A 20,032-nucleotide genomic window follows, 5' to 3' on the forward strand; every position below is an offset into this window, starting at 1 on the left:
TTTAAACCCTTGTTTATTATTATTTTTTTTTTCATATCTCAAATTTTCTTTCGGGTATAGTTAGTCAATCTAAAAATAATTTATGTGTTTAAATTTCTGATGAATAGTCAATATTTTCTGAGGGATAAGAGTTTTAGTCTAAATAATAGTGTTAGTGATATATATATATATATATATATATATATATATATATATATATATATATATATATGTTTGTGTATGTTTAAAAAGAAAAAGAAAAACAATTTAGGGAAGCTAAAGCCACCTCTCAGCTCTATGTAATTCGTATAAAAATATGTATATATATATATATATATATATATATATATATGTTTGTGTATGTTTAAAAAGAAAAAGAAAAACAATTTAGGGAAGCTAAAGCCACCTCTCAGCTCTATGTAATTCGTATAAAAATATGTATATATATATATATATATATATATATATATATATGTTAGCCATCATCTAGAAGTAACTAGGGTTTGTTATAAATTAATCAACATAATACCTCTCTACAATGCCAGCCATCATCTAAAAGAAGCTTATGTTTTGTATCACTCTACTCTGTTTTTCATATCTCTCTCTCTCCATTTATATTCCCTACATTATACGTATTCGAGCATCATTGCTTGTGTATATGGCCGAAGAACATGCCCTCTATTTGCCGCCCTTATGTCTGTAGTAGATTATGAAAGAATAAAGATGCTGAACATAAAGAGGGAAATGGCCGTAAAAAGGAGTAAATTTTGACAAATTTCTTATTATTTTTTTTATAAAAACAAAAAAGAACATATCTATTATCATTTTTGTAACATCATTGTCACAAAATTGAGAATTTTATAACGATAATTGATCACAAAACACTCATTTTTGTGACATTATAGATGTGTCTTTGTCCAATTTATTCATAAATATGTCTATCTCCACTACTACAAATGTTGGATTCTACAACTCATATTCTACAACGCTTACGGCTAAGTGTTGTAGAAACTGGAGATTCTACAACACTTAAAATAAGCGTTGTAGAAACTAGGTGTTTCTACAACGCTTATGGCTAAGCGTTGTAGAAGCTTGGTGTTTCTACAACGCTTACTATAAGTGTTGTAGAAGCTTGGTGTTTCTACAACACTTACTATAACTGTTGTAAAATTTCACCATATTTCAGATCTCCCACAACGCTTAGACTATCTGTTGTAGAAGCCTCGCCGCGGCGACGTGTTTTTCTCGCCGCGGCGAGAACTTTCTACAACGGATAATCTAAGCGTTGTAGGATTAGTGAAATTTAATGGACCTCGCCGCGGCGAGAATCCTTCTTCGCCGCGGCGAGAACCTTCTACAACGGATAGATATCCGTTGTAGAAGGTTCTCGCCGCGGCGAAGAAGGATTCTCGCCGCGGCGAGGTCCATTAAATTTCACTAATCCTACAACGCTTAGATTATCCGTTGTAGAAAGTTCTCGCCGCGGCGAGAAAAACACGTCGCCGCGGCGAGGCTTCTACAACAGATAGTCTAAGCGTTATGGGAGATCTGAAATATGGTGAAATTTTACAACAGTTATAGTAAGTGTTGTAGAAACACCAAGCTTCTACAACACTTATAGTAAGCGTTGTAGAAACACCAAGCTTCTACAACGCTTAGCCAACTGGAGATTCTACAACACTTAAAATAAGCGTTGTAGAAACTGGGTGTTTCTACAACGCTTATGGCTAAGCGTTGTAGAAGCTTGGTGTTTCTACAACGCTTACTATAAGTGTTGTAGAAGCTTGGTGTTTCTACAACACTTACTATAACTGTTGTAAAATTTCACCATATTTCAGATCTCCCACAACGCTTAGACTATCTGTTGTAGAAGCCTCGCCGCGGCGACGTGTTTTTCTCGCCGCGGCGAGAACTTTCTACAACGGATAATCTAAGCGTTGTAGGATTAGTGAAATTTAATGCCGCGGCGAGAATCCTTCTTCGCCGCGGCGAGAACCTTTTACAACGGATATCTATCCGTTGTAGAAGGTTCTCGCCGCGGCGAAGAAGGATTCTCTCCGCGGTGAGAAGAGTTCCAGAAAGCCTTTTTTGGAGAAGATTTTCGTGCCGCGGCGAAGGCTATCTCTCGCCGAGGCAAGAAAATTCTGGGGTTACATTTCAGTAGCCTCGCCGCGGCGAGAACACGGCGAGAAATAGTCTTCGCTGCGGCGAGAGTTCTACAACGCTTACTCTAAGCGTTGTAGAAGCGTTTTAAAACCTAAAAATTTAATTTTTTTCAAAAGGCCCGCCCGAATTTCAGACTTAGTCAATTTTTCTTCTTCATTCTTCATTCTTCTTCTTCTTCTTCTTCTTCTTCTTCTTCATTCTTCATTGTTCTTCATTCTTCTTCTTCTTCTCTCTCTCTCTCTCTCTCTCTCTCTCTCTCTCTCTCTCTCTCTCTCTCTCTCTCTGCGCCGTCACTCTTCTTCTCCGCCCTCACCCTCTCTCCGCCTTCACTTCTCTTTCTCTCTCCGCCCTCACTTATCTCTCTCTCCGCCCTCGCTCTCTTCTTCTCTCCCTTACTTTCTCTCCGCCCTCACTATTCTTCTCCGTCCCTACAAAACTCAAACCTCAAACCAACAAAAGTCACAACCACAAACCCATAAACTCCACCACCACGTCAAACTCACACAAGCCTAGGCATCTCCGGCGACAACTCCGACTCTCTCTTTCTTCCACGCCTCCATGCTCCACATCTACACTCCGGGTTAGTTTTTGGTTGAGAATTATGTATAATTTAGGTTGAAAATAAGTGCTTGTTTGGAATTGAGAGTATGGATTGATATAATTTAGGTTGAAACATCATATTTGTTTGATATTTTTTGTTGGAATTGAGTTTGCATTTGATATTTAGTTGAAATTGTGGTTCTTAGATTTTATGTCATCCATTACTACTAGTTTTAGCGGTAGCAGTAAAAGAAAAACTAGAAGATGATCACAAAATACACATCGTCGCGACGAGAATTGGGTAGAACCCAGATATTTCTCGCCGCGGCGGTGTATATTTTTAGCCGCGGCGGGATGCTTCTACAACGGATATCTTATCCGTTGTAGAATATCTCGCCGCGGCGAGAAATATACATCGCCGCGGCGAGAAATTCTGGAATTTTTTTAAATTAGACAATGGAACTCTATCGTTGTAGAAGCTTCTACAACGGATGTGTAAGCATTGTAGAAGCCAAGCTTCTACAACGGATATCTAAGCGTTGTAGAAGCTTCTACAACGCTAGATTCTACAACTGTTTTTAAGCGTTGTAGGATCCCAGTTTTGTAGTAGTGCTCCCATATAAACAAGCGGTTGTCACGGTCTTGTTTGATTGGTTTGATTCATTTTTGTTCGGTCTCAAACACCTTTAAATTAGATTGGTCAATCGTTTGAAAAAAAAAATAAGAAAAAAAGTATGATCGGACTAGATCAAAGAAAAAAAATAAAAAATAAAAAAATCGATTATTTTAAACCGGTCTGATCCAATTTGGTCCGGTTTAAGCCATTTAAGATTTAAAAAATTATGTTGACAATTTCATTGTATAAGTCTTGATACAAATAGGCTAGGAATTAAAATTAATATAATGTACTCAAACTTTAAAGCTCAAATGCAATAAAGTAAATAATAAAAGAAATATGAAATTTTGTACCTAGTTAGGTTTGTTCTAAACTGCGGTTTCATATTTGAAACTGGACTAGACAGTAAGATCGGTTTAAAAAATCGGACTGGGCCATATTCGGTAAATTAATTTTATACTACAATAATAGTTCAAAAAACACGATAATTCAGGCCAATAGTTCGAAATTTTCAAATACGGAAAGTCACGGCAATGACATATCTTGTCATTAGGCGCAATTTTTGATACATAACACATGAGATATTCATACCACCCTCGTGGATGGGCGGAAAGTAGGATACCACGCGGGATACCCCTCTTTTTAGCAGTGGTTCAAACATTAATAACAACTACTAATAAAAAATATTCAATTTTATATTTGTATATATATATATATATATATATATATATATATATATATATATACACATATATACACACTAATAAATTCACAATTGGAAAGTTGGATGTGTGTATTCATCAAAATAGAATGTTCCCGATCATGCTCGATCGATAGTCTTCTTACTTGATCTCTAACTCGTCGGCCTACTACTAAATCCATACCAAAATCTTCGCTTTCCTTTGCGGTTTTTGTGTTGCATTTGACGAGAAACCAAAGGTGTGGTCGTCCCAGTAGGTGGTAGATGCGACAGTGCTTAGGTAAGAGTATTTTTGAGAAACTTGGATAGTATGTGATTGTGAGACGTCAACCTCCGTAGTGGATTGTATCATACTCTCAACCATTCATCTAGCATTAAAATGTTTACTTATGGGTTTCAAGAGTGAAATACATTGATGAGGAATTGCTTCATGATCTCATACATCTCAGTTATCTTGGCGGCCTCGCGTGGTGATGATGATGATACCTTGGTGAGGAGTCGCTATAATCAAGGGATCTATTGTAGTAATATTATCATGTATCACCCCGAGAGATATTCATTTATTGCTCCTCCCACGCTTCCATGTCATTTGGCAAATCTCTGCACTAGGAGAAAAATGACATTTAGAGGCGGGAATTTCCGCCTCTAAAGATTATATTTCCGCCTCTAATATAACTTTAGAGGCGGATTCTGAAGCGTAATTTGTTGCCCCTAAAAACACGACTCTAAAGGTATAGAGGCGTAATTTTCCGCCCCTGGACAATAGAGGCGGAAAAATAGAGGCGAAATTTCACCTCTACGTCCACCTCTAATGCTTGTATTAGGATGAATTTAGAGGCGGAAATCCACCGCTGGTATATTTTCCGCCAAATTGCGGGATGGATTTCAGAGGCGGAGTTACGCTTCTCATGTAATTCCCGCCATTTATGAAATCATTGACGAGAAATCCATTAGAGGCGGATTTTTGCCCCTAAATATTTGTTATATTTTTATTTTATTTTATTTATAATTGCATAAAATTTAATTAAAAAGTCTATGATGTCAAACACATTCAAATTATAAATAAACTTGTTTCTAACTTGATCATAAAATTGTCGTACACAACAACATAAATGCATAACAAAGTGCTTTAGTGATAAAAAAAAAACCATGAACTAAAATGTACACCATCTAAAAATTCACAAGAAATTCGATAATACATAATAAAGTCATTGTCTTGAACGTGGAGGCATGTCATTTGTAATGTGAAGTACCTTAAGGTCTGCCCCTACCGCGACCGCCCCTACAGCCCTTCCCCCTTCCTCGAGCTTGAGACGCAGTCCGTTGCTCCATAGACCCATTTGCAGGTGTTCCTCCTCTTTCAAGGCCGGTCGAACGTGTAGTAGATGTCGGTGGAGTTGATTCGCTAGATGGTTGGATAGGCGCATGCATGGTAGAACGGTGTGAATGTCCCTGAGAGGCACTAGCTTCTCCGGTGAATCGCATCAACTTCTCAGCTATCTCTGAAGGCAATGCCATCGACGTTGTAACAATATCGACGAGACTCCGAACTACTGATTGCAACTCGTTGATCTTGCCTTGTGCCTCATGTGATGTCGAGGATGATGATGAAGCATCATACTCCCGTCGCCGAGCAGAAAACAAGTCTCTTTTAGGGATCAAGGGGCCTATACCGGGAGCCCAATCACTTCTCTCCCCAAGAACCTTTCTCATTGCTTCAGCCTCCCACGCGTCTAAGTCCTCCGGAAGACATTTTGCCTCAGCCTGTCGCCGCATCTCAGCAATGAGCTCTACCATCTCAACCTGTATATGATTGAAAAAGAATAATAATTAAATCAACATGTTGTACGCAATTTTAACCGAAATTTTGGCCTCACTAGCTTATAATATCACTAAACCAAAACATGAAAAATAAATGTTTAACCACTAAAAAAATCTAAATCATCAACTACTAGAAACTTGTGAGCCTTAGTGGCATTCCCAACCATTTTAAAACAACTCACAAAGGCATGTTGTGAGCCTTAGTGGCATTCCCAATCATTTTAAAACAACTCACAAAGGCATGTTCGGCGGCAGGAGTCGTGAATTTGCCATCCTTATGGTGGAGACTCTCCCAGTTTTGAAGTGCTCCCAGCAAATGGTCATTATCATCTTTCTGCAAGAATTAATATAAAAAAAAATCAACAAACAAGCAGGGAGAGAGATAAAAGACAATAAACATGAGATGTGAAAAATGCATAAAAGAATCTCGCAGCCGATGAGGTTGACATTTTGACACTTTTGTCCCCGAAAACTCGCCAGACAAAATCTTCCCATAAGCTTTTAAACAAGATAATTTTGAGGCTTGAAAAAAGACATTGGTATTCCATATGGATTCACATATGAACTTGTTTATTCTATGATTTTGCTTGCACAAGTACAATCATTCAGGTGATAGATGAGACGACAAACACAAAGAATACACCATTGATAATTCACAACTAACAAAAATAAAATTTAAACAATATTAGTGAAACTGGTGCCTAAAAAGAAAAGAAAGACAAATCTATGAGCTTATTGCGAACCAGCGACAGAGAGTTGATTATAACTTACAAACTATTGATCCATCATGGCAAGAATACTTATGACAAAACACTGTATGCTATGAAACTATGAACATAATGACTAGAAAATTTCGGCTGAACTAATTTGGTCAACAAAAAGATAGTTATTTTTTCTTCATTCTATTTCTCTAGCTCACACACTGCTGTGCTGTGACTTCCTTATGGGATCTGCTTGCAATAAAAAAAACCCTTTTGAAGAATCCTTTCCCTTAAGAAATTTGTCTTTAAACTTTTTATTTTAATTATACCATCCTTAAACTTTTTAAAACCAATGTTTTGGTCCTTCCGTTAAAGTCTCTCAATGACCTTTGGTTTACAACCAGAACCCTATGCTGCTATGCATATGATAATGAGACTACTGGTAGAAATAGTTTTGTAAAAAAAATTATATAAATAAAAAATATGGTGGCCCCGCAGCAAACATTGAGAATGAGTCAAGTGACTAATTTTTTTCATTAAAAAAAAGACATTAAAGTGAGGGATTTGTTTATATTATCTTTTGAGTTTTGAGAAATGGTGATCCCTGTTTTTGTGACTTTTTGTATGTCTAAACGTGGTTGTTGTTGTTGTTGTTTTTTTTTTTTTTTTTTTGAACTGAGGTACATCATATGAAGTTTAGGGATGAAACTTTAAACTTATGAAGTTCAGGGACTATTTGTTCCAATTGCTCAATAATAATGCACGCTGTCAAAGTGGGAAAATAAATTATGTACATTCTATTAATATGTATCATCACTGACAGCAAAATAAAAATAGTACAGATCAATATAATTTTGTAAAACGGAACAAAACATATGCATAATCAACCTGAGAGCTTTCTAGAAGTAACTTAAGGTTGGCTCTTCCCTCTTTTTGATTAACAAAAAGAAATTAGACTTATGAATGATGTAAATAAGGACGAGAAATATGAGCACCTATGTTTTGTAAAGGAAACAAATGCGTTGTTGTTAGGACATTCTGGTTAACAAGTTAAACCTGTAAAACTAAGTATTTTTCCTTTGTAAAGTAGAAACTGGTTAACACGGTTAAACCTGTAGAACTAAGTATTTTTCCTTTGTAAAGCAATATAAATAGGACATTCTATTTACAACTTACTTGTTGGTAGCGGTGTTGACCAAAAGTTAACGTTCCTTGTCGGCTAATTGTAGTCCTATGCATCTGATTTTCAATGTTTTGGGCAGATTTTGCCTATACAGGATGAAACGATATTAATAATCCTAAATCAATCTAAATAAATTACTTTAAAAACTCACCTTGAACTCCGGGGTTTCCATTAAATCGAGTATCGCTTTCCAATCGTGTTCACTCACATTCTTTGGTTTATTAGTCTCTGCGAATGCTCGATCACCGCCACATGTAACCCTAAAGTACCTGCTCAACCTCGATTTAGCATCCCGCAAGCGCTTTTTTGCATTTTGCAAGATAACTGCGTCGATATCAGCGAGATCAGCTACCGTAGGTGGAACAAGCTCGCTTTTCTCTTCATCTCTTGTCACAAAATCAAAGCTTGAGTGAATCCCACTCACTATTGCCGCCTCCTGTTGTGGCGACACACAGCTCCAACTTGGAGTCTGTAGAGGAATAATGTCACGCACGAGCAGCCCCAATGCATTTGCATATGTCCCAATCCGATCACCATTCCCCATCCTCGCTGGCTGGAAGAACAATTGTATGCTCGCGTCATAAATAAGTGTCTCACGTTTCCCACTTTTCTTCGCCTTTTGAGAAGTAGCGCCAGTAGTACTTCCACGTTTTCTGGTGGATGATGGTGTATGCGGGGGATCACCATTGCTTTCTTCATTTCCTTCACTTCCCATAGCCGACATGTCTGTAAAAAGCATAAAAGTTATCAGTATAAGATAGTAGTGAAAGTTATTTATTTTCATCAACATTTATATTAATAAAATATATTATCGAGCAATACTCATTCATCGTCATCAAAATCGATATCTTCATCGACTAATTCTTCTTCATTTCCAACATCATGAACAATTTCATCTTCTTCATCGTCTATGAAGTTATCTTGCTCTTCGACGTTATCATCATGCACGGGCTCTGGATGAGATGTTGGACGATGAAAAGACAAAGCGTCAAAATCTGACGATTGTACCAACAATGAAATTGTTGATGAAGAAGGGCCATCAATATCAGGAAGATCCCACAAAAATCGATGATTACAATCTTCAACGATTTTCCACTCACGACCATTATGAAGGTCATTTAAATAGAACACCTGTTTTGCTTGAGTTGCGAGTATAAACGGTTCATCTGTGAACCATTTTTTCGCCACATAAACACTCGTCGTTCCGAAAATCCTATCTTTGCGTACTCTGTTTTTTGCATCATGCTTGTCCCCAAACCAATTACACTTGAATAATACAACGCGGCAATCATATCTATAATTCAACACAATGACGTCCTCCATTTGTCCATAAAAATTGAACTCATCTGTTGGTACACATACACCGCTATTTTGAGTGGTCAGTCTATCATTACGATGACAAGTGATAAACTTAACCCCATTGACCTCGCAACTTGGATAAAATTGAGCGGTATGATATGACCCAGTAGCCAACGCATAAAGCTCATCAGACACATCAGACCCCGCTACCTTAAGCTCATAAATCTGATTAAAAAATATGAATTAATTAGTTCATATACAAAATACGTCAACATTTATAAGGAGCACGTCCATACCTTTTCCCCGAACCATTTTCTGAATTCTTTCCTATGTGCCTCGTCAACATCATGTCGCCCTTCTGCTTCCATAAGATTCCAATGTTCACTGACTTAAACCAAAATTAATTAGTTCCACATGAGACGATAAAAATAAGATGAACATTATTCAAAATGAGACTTACGTCATGTATTGATCCACCTCAGAGCAATTGGTCAATACATACCACTCTGCTAAGTCTCTCATTTTATCATCCAATCGTACAATTTTCATGGCACCGTAAGGCTTACACTCATCCGACTGGAAAACTGAGAGCTTGTGTACTTTAGTTTCGGGGTCATTCTTTTGGTCTTCTAGATACCTTGCACAGAACAATAAAGCTTCCTCTATAACATATGCCTCAGCGATAGAGCCCTCAGGCTTGGCTCTATTTTTCACAAAATGTTTTAAAGTTCCAAGATATCTCTCAAAAGGGTACATCCATCTCATATGGACCGGGCCTCCATTCAAAGCTTCTTCAGGTAGATGCATTACCACATGAACCATTATGGTAAAAAATGCAGGAGGAAAGATGATCTCCAACTTACATAAGATTTCAATGATGGAATCACGTGCTCTCTCAGGATCATCCACTCGCAACGTTCTAGAGCTTATGAGCTTAAAAAAGTTGCAAAGCTCAGCAATCGTCTCTCGAATTGGCTTTGTCATAAAAGGACGAATACCAGGAGCCAGCAACCTTTGCATGATCACGTGACAATCATGAGATTTCAGCCCTGTCAATTTTCCATCAGCAGTTACATTGTTCTTCAAATTCCCAGCAAGTCCATCAGGGAACTTGACAGACTTGAGAAAATCTGTAAACTGTATTCTGTCATCTCGACTCATAGTATATGCTGCTTGTGGTTTGTACCATTTATTCCCGTGCTTCTCCAAGTGTAAACTCGATTTGATTTTTAAGTCCATCAAATCCCTCCTTGCTTTCTCGTCATCTTTATTCTTCCCATCTATACTTAGTAAAGTCCCGACAAGATTCTCACACACATTTTTTTCTATGTGCATCACATCTAAATTGTGCTTCAACGACAAATCAGACCAATAAGGCAACTCGTAGAAAATGTTTTTCTTGGTCCAATTTAGTTCTCTTTCGCCACGTTTTTGCTTCTTCCCTCCAAATTCAGGGTGTTTTCCTGGTGTCGGTGTACGAACGAATCTCAATTGCTCAAGTATGTCGCTTGGGGTTAACTTCTTCGGCGGCTTTCGTTTCTCTGTGCGTACTTGGTAGTGCTTGCTCTTTCTCATCGGATGTCCATCTGGCAAGTATCGACGATGGTCGTAGTAGACGACTCGGCTTCTAATGCCCATTGAAGGCTTATCGATGTTGCACGTGGAGCAAGCATAATACCCCTGTCCACTCCATCCAGATAAACTACTTCGTGCTGGAAAATCATTGATTGTCCAAAGTAGTGCGGCACGCATCTGGAATACTTCATTTTTGTTAGCTCCATCTCGTAGTCGTATTCCATTTACCCATAATTCTTTCAACTCTTCAATAAGAGGTTGCAAGAAAACATCTATGTCTTTTCCAGGTGAGAAGCGGCCCGGAATAAGGAGCGTCAACATAAGGTATGACGATTTCATGCACAACCAAGGTGGCAAATTATAAGCAGTTAAAACCACATGCCACATACTGTATGACAAACTCTTTTCACCGAATGGGTTGAAACCATCGGCGGCGAGTCCCAGTCGAACGTTCCTCGGCTCCAAAGCAAATTCTGGGTATTTTTCGTCTAGCTTCTTCCATGCCAATCCGTCCGCAGGATGTCGTAATACGCCATCTTCCTTGACACGTTCCTTCTCGTGCCACTGCATTTCAAGAGCCGTGTGTCGACAAGCATACAACCTTTTCAATCGATCTTTCAAAGGAAAATACCGTAATATTTTTTGTGGTATTCTCTTGCCTCCATCTTTCAACACCCATCTACTAGCATTGCAAATTGGACATAAGTCGGATTTCTCGAACTCTTTCCGAAATAACATGCAATCGTTCGGACAAACATCGATCATCTCGTAGCTCATGCCAAAGCGTTTGAGCTTTGCCTTTGCCTCGTAATATTTATCGGGAATTCTGTTTCCGGACGGGTGAGACTTTTTTAACAGCTGAAGAAGTTGAGTGAACGACGCGTTTGTCCATTGGTTCATTACTTTAATGTGCATTAGAGAAACCAGAAATGACAGAGACGAAAACTCTTTGCACCCAGGGTATAATTCTGCTTCCAACTCAGCAAAGAGATCTTCAACTTGCTCTTCTTCGCGAAGATCACTTCGGGTTGGATCGACAACATCGTCAAAATCGTCATGGTTCATAATGTCATGTAGAGCGTCATGCAACCCTCCAACATCATTTTCATCAGCAGAATTCTCCTCTTCAGTAACATGCGGAAGTTGCGACTCGCCATGGTGAATCCACTGTGTATAGTGTTGCGTAAACCCCTTGCACAATAGATGGGTCTTAACAACTACTAAGTTATGATACCTCGCGTTGTTGCAATTCTTGCAAGGGCACTTAATTTTCCCTTCGGTGTTTGTTTGGTAGCGTGCACGACGCATGAACTCATTTACACCAGTCTTAAACTCAAGACTCAACCGATTATCCTCAAAAATCCAATCTCGACTTGGATTTGCCATTTCGCTGAACGAGAGGTGAAAGAGAAAAAAGTTGAGAGGGAGTAGATAGAGGGGAGAGATATGAAACTTATACTTTGAAACATGTCATAGAAAGTATATAGAAGTTTGGAAGAGTTTAAACTCTAATCTCTTTAGTAATTTCACGTATTTCTATGTATAGTAGAAATTCTTATTATAATTACTTCAATCACATTAATTTCAATATTCACATCAACTACAAAACTCACAAACTAACTAACTTGAAATATATTAACTTGAACTAACTTCAAAAATTACATATCAACTAATTATTAGAACTAATACAATATTACAAATTATCTAAACTAACAACTATATTACCCAGCTATATAAACTAACAGGTTACATATAATTAACTATCCAGTAAACTGAATGGAAACTTTATTTTAAAAAAAAACTGAAAGGAAACTAACCGATTGCAACAAAGACAAACAAATGGGAGAACGAACGTGTTGAGGCTGCAAGCGAGGACGGGGAGAGGTTACAAGCAAAGTCTGAAATGAAAAAGACGAACAATAAAGCTAACTGAGATATATAGAAGATTATCATTGATACACATGAATACGCTAACAATTTTTATTATGTATAATTTATACATTAAGAGTACAAAAAAATCAAAGTAACATGAAATTTCATAATTTATACAGTTCATTGTGTATAGATAATGCAGAACTTGATTTTTTTTCCCATCTTCGGGTTAGTTTTTTTTTAAGATGAAGCTGAAAACTGTGAACTAGTGGAATTGAGTAATAGTATTGATATGGCCATAGGTTTATCGTTTGTGTTAATGATTATCGCACTTGTAACACATGAACAGACAATAACAGTTCTGCACTCTTGTAAAAATGGTGATAGTCAGTAGCTCATTTCTTCAAAACAAATTGCATAGTTATTACAAGGGCTGTCGGTTTATAAAGGACATTATCTTTAAAGTCTGGACATTTTTGTTTAATGGTGTCAGCCTTTACATGTTGGATTCACTGGAGACTTGGGAGGGAATAGGATAATTGTACACTGGTATCGAAGGAAGTCAAACCTTCACCACGTAAGGATTGATTTCACAGAGTCTCAATCTGATGAAATTTCAGTTTTTATATATATGTCTACTGCTCAAAATAAGACAATTGTGTCTAAATCCCAAATATATATGGACATGCGCTGTAAGTACAATGAAAAATATGACACTTAATAATAATCAATCATTTACACCCCAAAGCTGGGGAGGATGCGAGGAAAGAAAAATAGCTGTAAAATATTTGACATAGTTGGTGATCTTATTCTCATATTTCTGCCTCTTGATTTTGGGTTTGATTTTTTAAAAAATAAAAAATAAAAAAATCAAGGCCGTCAAACTCAGCATGCAAGAGAGCCGAAAACTTTGAATTTGAAACGGACATACTAGATAGATATAGAGCAAAGTCCATTTAAAGATGTTATGAACAACTCAGATTAAATTTATATACTTTCTCTAGCTTTTTACTTAATCACTAACCTTTGGCTTTCTAGAGACTTTGAAGCTCTTGTAGTTAGTTCTGCTTCAGCAATTGCGAGTAGAAGATTCTGAAAGTTGGGGAACTTGCACAAACCTTAACGCAACGGAAACCAAAAAATATGAAACTTTCAAAAGGCTTGCATATAAGTTACCAAAAAATAGATAAATAGAAAATAATTTGACTAATCAGATTCCCCACTAAGAAAGGTTCACACAACACAATGTAACGTTTTGTCGCAACACACTGATCAAAATGATGGTTAGTTAAATAATACTATAATTATGAAACGTAACAGAAATAAGAAAAATGAGCATACAAGCTTTTGACTTTTTCTGAGCATGCTGCAAAAGAACAATATCAACAAAATTGACCAAAAAAATAAAGAAAACAACCATGTCGTCTATAAATACACTGATTATTCTCCAACAATTGGTACTCGATATCGTGTCTAGCTTAATTAATTTCTTCCTAAACATCATTCATTGTCAATATGGCATTGATCTCAAAATCGATTGCGATCAGCTTCTTGATTGTTGCAATAATGTTAGTGCACTCAGAAACAGCCTCAGCTCAATTATCAACAAATTACTACGCAAAAGCGTGCCCTAAAGCGGTGTCGACGATCAGGACTGAAGTGACCAAGGCCGCCATGAAAGACCACCGAATAGGCGCTTCCTTGCACGTCAATGCACGTCTATTATCTCTCTCTTTCTCTCTCTCTCTCTCTCTCTCTCTCTCTCTCTCTATCTATATATATCTATCTATATATATAACTTGCATGATCTACTGTGTATTTTATATCTAGCCTAACATCGTTGAGGCTGCAAGCGGGGACGATCGATCGAAGTCTAAAATGAGGTCTTGCGTATGCTAACAATTTTCAAATATGTATAACTTAAAAATTATGAGTAACAAAACCAAAGTAATTAATAAAAAATTAATAATTAAAAAAGTACCATGTGGAACAATCAGAAGGCTTGATGAATATCATATTCCTTAATCATATACTTATATAATATACCATAAAACATCCTTCACGTTTAATCAATGGCTTGATGAAAAATCAATATTGGTAAATGAAAGACTGAATATAAATCACTAACATACACAAGCCCTCATAGAAGAATTGTAGTCACGAATATATTTAAATTAGTGGAAGCCTCTTTGTCCAAGCTAAAGTCTGGAAACTCACTGTTTATAATCTCATTAAGTAATCATACATTAAGTTTAAGTTTCTAATCTCAAGTACAGGAATAGAGCATGAGTCAGAGAGTGAATAAAAACCAACTAGGCCATTAAAAAATGGGGGAGAAGGCACTGCGGGCTGTCTAGTATTTCCCGAGTAGACAGAGAATAAAAATGAAAAATCCCCAAGTGTAATCTCGAACCAAATTTGATAAAAAAAAGAGTATAAAATTCAGATTTAGGCAAGAGATAAACAGTTTAAAACAACCAGTCTAAACAACTCAAATCGCTGCTTATTATTTATGCAAATAACTCGAATATAAAAAATTCGAAAAGAAAATTGACACTCTAGAGATTTCAGAAATTGAAATACTCACAATCTGAGGGAGAGAGATGGCGTAGCTTTGGAAGGAAGATTGCGGCGGGGCTGTGGAGGGACGATGGTGGCTGGGCTGTGGAGGGACGATGGTGGCGGGGCTGTGGAAGGCCGAAGGTGGTCAGAAAAAGAGGGAGAAGATCGAGAGGGTTAGATGAGATTCAAAGAAATATAAGTGAGATAGTTAGAGGCGGTTAGCATACCTGATGACGTTGAAGGCGAGGGCGGCGGTGACGGCGACGGTTACGGCGACGGTGACGGTGACGGTTACGGCGATGGGGGAGAGATTAAATTGATGGAGGGAGAGTGATAGAGAAGAAGGTAAAGCGGATAAGAAGTAGATGAGATGGAGAAGAGAACGTGGCTAAGGTCGGTCGATTTATAGATGTCCATGTTCTGAGAGAGTGAGAGAGTGGGTTGTTTGCTAGGAGAGAAATGAGGAAGAACTAGTCTGCGTTGGTTATATGTGTGTGCCGATGTATATGGTGAGAGAAAAGTGAAGTCTTTTAACTGGACATAATTTTTGTTATATGCGTTGGACATATATAATTTTTGTTTTTTTTTTTAATTTGGACATAAAATAATTAAAGAATGTGTTATGAAAGGCTAAAAAATTTTGTAAGTTTAGAAGCGGAAAATTTCGCTTCTAAGATTTTTGCTTGGATATTTAGAAGTGGGAATCCACCTCTAATGTATAATTACGCCTCTAATATCTGTTTTGTACGTAGAGGTGGAATTATGCATCTATATCACTAATTTCGCCTCTAAATTGAGGCGAAAATTCCGCCTCTAAATTACTTGCCGCCTCTAAATGTCATTTTTCTCCTAGTGCTGCTCCTCAATCTGCTGCCTCTGGTCACCAAAGAGTCTTGTCATGAGTAACATTTTTGTTATTATTTTTAGGGAATATAACACATTTATACCCTGTGTTTTAGTGAAATGTCGAGTTTAACCATCGGTTTTCAAAAATGTCGAGTTCATACCCTCTGTTTAACTAAAATGCCGAAATTATACCATCTGTTGAACTAAAATGACGAAATTATACCCTGAAATAGACAACAGTGTCACAAATATTCTTTTTATTGACTTTTCATTGACGTTGACTATAATATTTATATATAAACACCAATTATCTTTATTCATTCGCGTCATATATATAATTTATTTACAAACTAAAAAATAAACAACAATCTCTTAATCGTGAAGAACACAGAAAGAGGCAAAGGGGTAAACATCGATAGTTGATAGTCATCAAAATCGCATTTTCGAACAGAGAATCAAGGATTTAGAGTTATAATTCAAACACAGAATGAAGTCATTTCTTAGGAGGTATGAGTTTTATTATTTAATTTCAATTTAAGGCTATTTTTATTTCAAAATTGAGAATTTGGAAGTTAGGGCACTGATTTAGATTTGATTTGGTTTTTCTTATATAAGAGTTAATATCATTTTAGTTAAACAGATGGTATAATTTCGTCATTTTAGTTAGACAGAGGGTATGAACTCGACATTTTTGAAAACCGAGGGTTAAACTCGACATTTCACTAAAATACATGGTATAAATGTGTTATTTTCCCTTATTTTTATATGTAATAATTGGTTGAACGTTCCATGTTTGATGTGAGGTCGATGTTGGCAGTGTCATCTCAAAAAAAGGTCATGATTGTGCCTCCATAGCTGTATGTTGAGAAGCGAGGTTTAGGGACTGAGAACTGGTGACTTTCACTCGAACCTGCAACAACATATCGCTAATTCTTACATGCAATGAAAGTGTTGAACCTCGGTGATCTCGGCCTGTTGGTCACATGATTATGATGATCCAACTTCAAACTTAGGAGATTGAGCAGAAAACAAGTCTCCTCTAGGGGTCAAATGGCCTATTCCAATAATCAATCACGTGTCTCCCTGAGACTTATTTTAATTGCTTTGGCCTTCCACGCGTCAATGGATGTGGGATGACTCTATTCTTCTTCCTCTGCTGCTTTGACTATTTTGCTAAAAAAAAATAGAGGAAAATCTTTGTTATTTGCTAATCGACTGATTTCAAATAATTCTTTTGTATATTTTTTTCATTAAGTTTTAACCTTTTATTATTACATACTATATCATATATTAGTTGCAAAAAAAAAAAAAAAAGGGGGGGAAAGGCACTATATAGCAAACTAGTCATTTCGAAACGTATCTATTTTATAAAATAACCACCGTTCATAAAATAATTGAAAATTAGCCAACGTTCATAAAATAATTGAAAATTAGCCACTAGAATTTATCAACTAGCGTAATTTTAGCAAAATATTCAGAAACTAAAATTTAGCAACAATTATTAGTGATTAATAACTATACGATTGAGAAGAAATAATAAGAAAATCATATACCATACAAATTTAACCACGATTAGTGATTATAAACTATACGTGAAGAAAAAATTCCAAAGACTCCTATTTAGAACACACAAAAATAATTCAATTATACAAAGTCAAACGTCAAACCTAAGAAAGAAACAATCAAATATGAAATTCAAATTCGTACAATAGCGAAAAATAACATAATAACTGCTTTCTACAGTTATGTAGTGTAGCAAATCAAAATTTACAATTGATTATGAAAGAAAGCAAATATTATTTTTGAATTTCAATGTAGACCATGTAATATTAAAAGAAAAGCTAAAACTTATATTTTCTCATGTCTAGATTTTAAAGTAGACCGTGTAACATTGACTATTATGATAAATAAAAAAAATTGGCTAAAATAAAATTCTCATATTTCAAGTGACTTAATTAACCACATTAAAGAAAAAAAAACTAAAATTAATCAATCGTTTTAGTTTTTTGTTTTTTTTAGGAGTGATAGTATTGACAAAAATTACATAATATATTAGCAATGTATGCACATGTGACACTATTAGTCAAGATTACATGATTTATGATAAATCTCAAAGGGATATACATTTCTGCAACTGATGTGGTTTGAATCCAAGATCTCTCAGATGAGTTATGTGTGAGATTATCACTAAACCAAACTAATAACTACCACACCAACTTCTAGTTTATTTATAGTTTATACAATTTCAATTATCATAAAAATAATATGAAAATCCTCCTAAAAATAATTTCAAGATCTCAAACATGTTATCATACATGTAGCAAAGTCAAAACCCAAAATACCCCACCAGACACCTTTGTCTGAGGCCACAAGACCTTGCAGGCCAGTAAAAAAAATCTATTTTTATTTTTATTGTTTTTAGGAAGTAACTTTTATTGTTACTGTACATGTCACTGCTTGTCCATATGGCAAACAAAGATTTCTAGATTCTATCTTGTCTCTGCTGAAAAGGAAAAATAAATAAGACGCTTGAGGGGTTTTTTTTTTATTTTTTTTTATTTTTTTTTTATTATCGGAATCAATTTCAATATTGAAATAGGCAAATATAATCAATTAAACAAATAATATGATGTTTTCTCAAAAAAAAAAAAAAAAGGAATATGATGCCCTGTTAGACTTCTCAAGGCAATACAGTACACAATGATTCATGACACTGCCTGCCAGACTTTTTTTTTAACTTCCCGTTTTTATTTTTCTTCTTTTCTTTTTACCTTTGTCTTTGGAATTTCACCTTTGTCTAATAAGTAATAACTATACATATTCAAATTATATGGAGAGTAATAGATTATAGCAAATTAATACCTTTAGTTTTGTTAAAATAATCTATGCGTATAAAAACTTTAGAGTATGAAAATTTATTGCCAGAGATGATAAATTATTAACTTTGGCTTCATCGTCATTTATGTGAAAAGTGATCGTGTCATGATGTCAAGGCGATAAACGAAAACAAGGCCCCGGTAATTATTGACTTTATTATTTATTAGTTAGTGCTTAAAATTGAGTAGCTCACAAATTTGCTCACGAGTCATTTAATTTTCAGTCTGATGCGTTGGATTCTAACATTTGAGATTAATATTGTTGATTTTGATGTTTTCCTTCTAAATCGTACGTCCTGTTTAAAAATATATAGATAATATAAATAAAATTACCAAAAATCACGTGGGTAAAAGATATTGAACTATATATATATATATATATATATATATATATATATATATATATGTGTGTGTGTGTGTGTGTGTGTAAAAATATTACATTAAAACTAAACTATTCATTAAAACACGTTAATATTAAGACTTTAAATATGATGACCTGATAATTTAACATTATAACTAAGTTTACAACACATTCGTTAAATAAATTAAGTTTATGTTTCTTACTTTTACTTTTTACTATTTTTTTCACCATACATAGATAGTTATGAATAAATATTTCTCTCTCTAAAACAGAGTCGCGTTCTCTGAGATAAACTTCGAAACAGAGGAAAAAACCCTAATCGCCGCCGCCGCCCCTCTGGGTTCTCGGACGCCGTCACTGTCGCGGCTCCGGCCCGGAGGGGAGGGCGATTCTCCACGAGACTCCTTCTCTGTGGTTGCCGTTTCTCTGCTTCTTCGCCGCCGAACCCGCACGCCACCGCCGCCGAGCCCATACGCCAACGCCGCCGAGCCCGTTCGCCAACGCCGCCGAGCCCGTACGCCACCGCCGCTCCAGATCCGTCGTCCCCGCCGCCGAGCCCGTACGCCAACGCCGCCGAGCCCGTTCGCCAACGCCGCCGAGCCCGTACGCCACCGTCGCCGAGCCCGTACGCCACCGCTGCCGAGCCCGTACGCCAACGCCGCCGAGCCCGTACGCCACCGCCGCCGAGCCCGTACGCCACCGCCGCTCCAGATCCGTCATCCCTGTGAGTTCGTCGACGCTGTTCACCGCCGGTCTCCGGCGCGACCGCCGTCCGCGTCTGACCCTCGGAGGGTGGCTCTCAGCGTGTCGTCGTTGTGCGCGTCCGCGTCCGAGCTACCGCTCTCCGATCGTATTGCGTCCGCCGTCGGTGAGCGCCGTCGGGCTCTTGCTCTCCGATCGTTGTGCGATTGACGAAGGTTCGCAGATCTGGGTTG

At 36.9% G+C, this 20,032-nt stretch overlaps 1 protein-coding gene across 1 annotated transcript; it reads right to left on the reverse strand.

The window, feature by feature from the left end:
- Positions 1-8,528: 8,528 nt before the first annotated feature.
- Positions 8,529-19,817, reverse strand: LOC149404986 (uncharacterized). Its single transcript, XM_089607739.1, has 10 exons — positions 19,456-19,817; positions 18,632-18,671; positions 16,708-16,770; positions 15,242-15,402; positions 15,040-15,139; positions 13,794-13,818; positions 13,477-13,570; positions 9,508-11,970; positions 9,302-9,389; positions 8,529-9,230 (listed from the first exon to the last, which is right to left on the reverse strand). The coding sequence occupies exons 1-10, from the start codon at positions 19,815-19,817 to the stop codon at positions 8,529-8,531; spliced, it is 4,098 nt and encodes a 1,365-aa protein (XP_089463865.1).
- Between the last annotated feature and the right edge of the window lie 215 nt (positions 19,818-20,032).

Source organism: Urtica dioica, chromosome 2, assembly GCF_054948205.1.
Source record: "Urtica dioica subsp. dioica isolate 48M chromosome 2, U.dioica_male_clone48M_v1_H2, whole genome shotgun sequence".
Classification (NCBI taxonomy): domain Eukaryota; kingdom Viridiplantae; phylum Streptophyta; class Magnoliopsida; order Rosales; family Urticaceae; genus Urtica; species Urtica dioica.

Bases quoted from the DNA above. Each gene is read 5' to 3' on its own strand.
- LOC149404986 (XM_089607739.1), bottom strand. From the start codon at position 19,817: ATGACGGATCTGGAGCGGCGGTGGCGTACGGGCTCGGCGGCGGTGGCG. The intron at 13,571-13,793 runs GTATGCTCATTT...CGTTGCGTTAAG, and splicing joins TCAGAAAAAGTCAAAAGCTT to GTTTGTGCAAGTTCCCCAAC. The intron at 11,971-13,476 runs GTTAGTGATTAA...CCTCTCGTTCAG, and splicing joins AAGTCTCTAGAAAGCCAAAG to CGAAATGGCAAATCCAAGTC.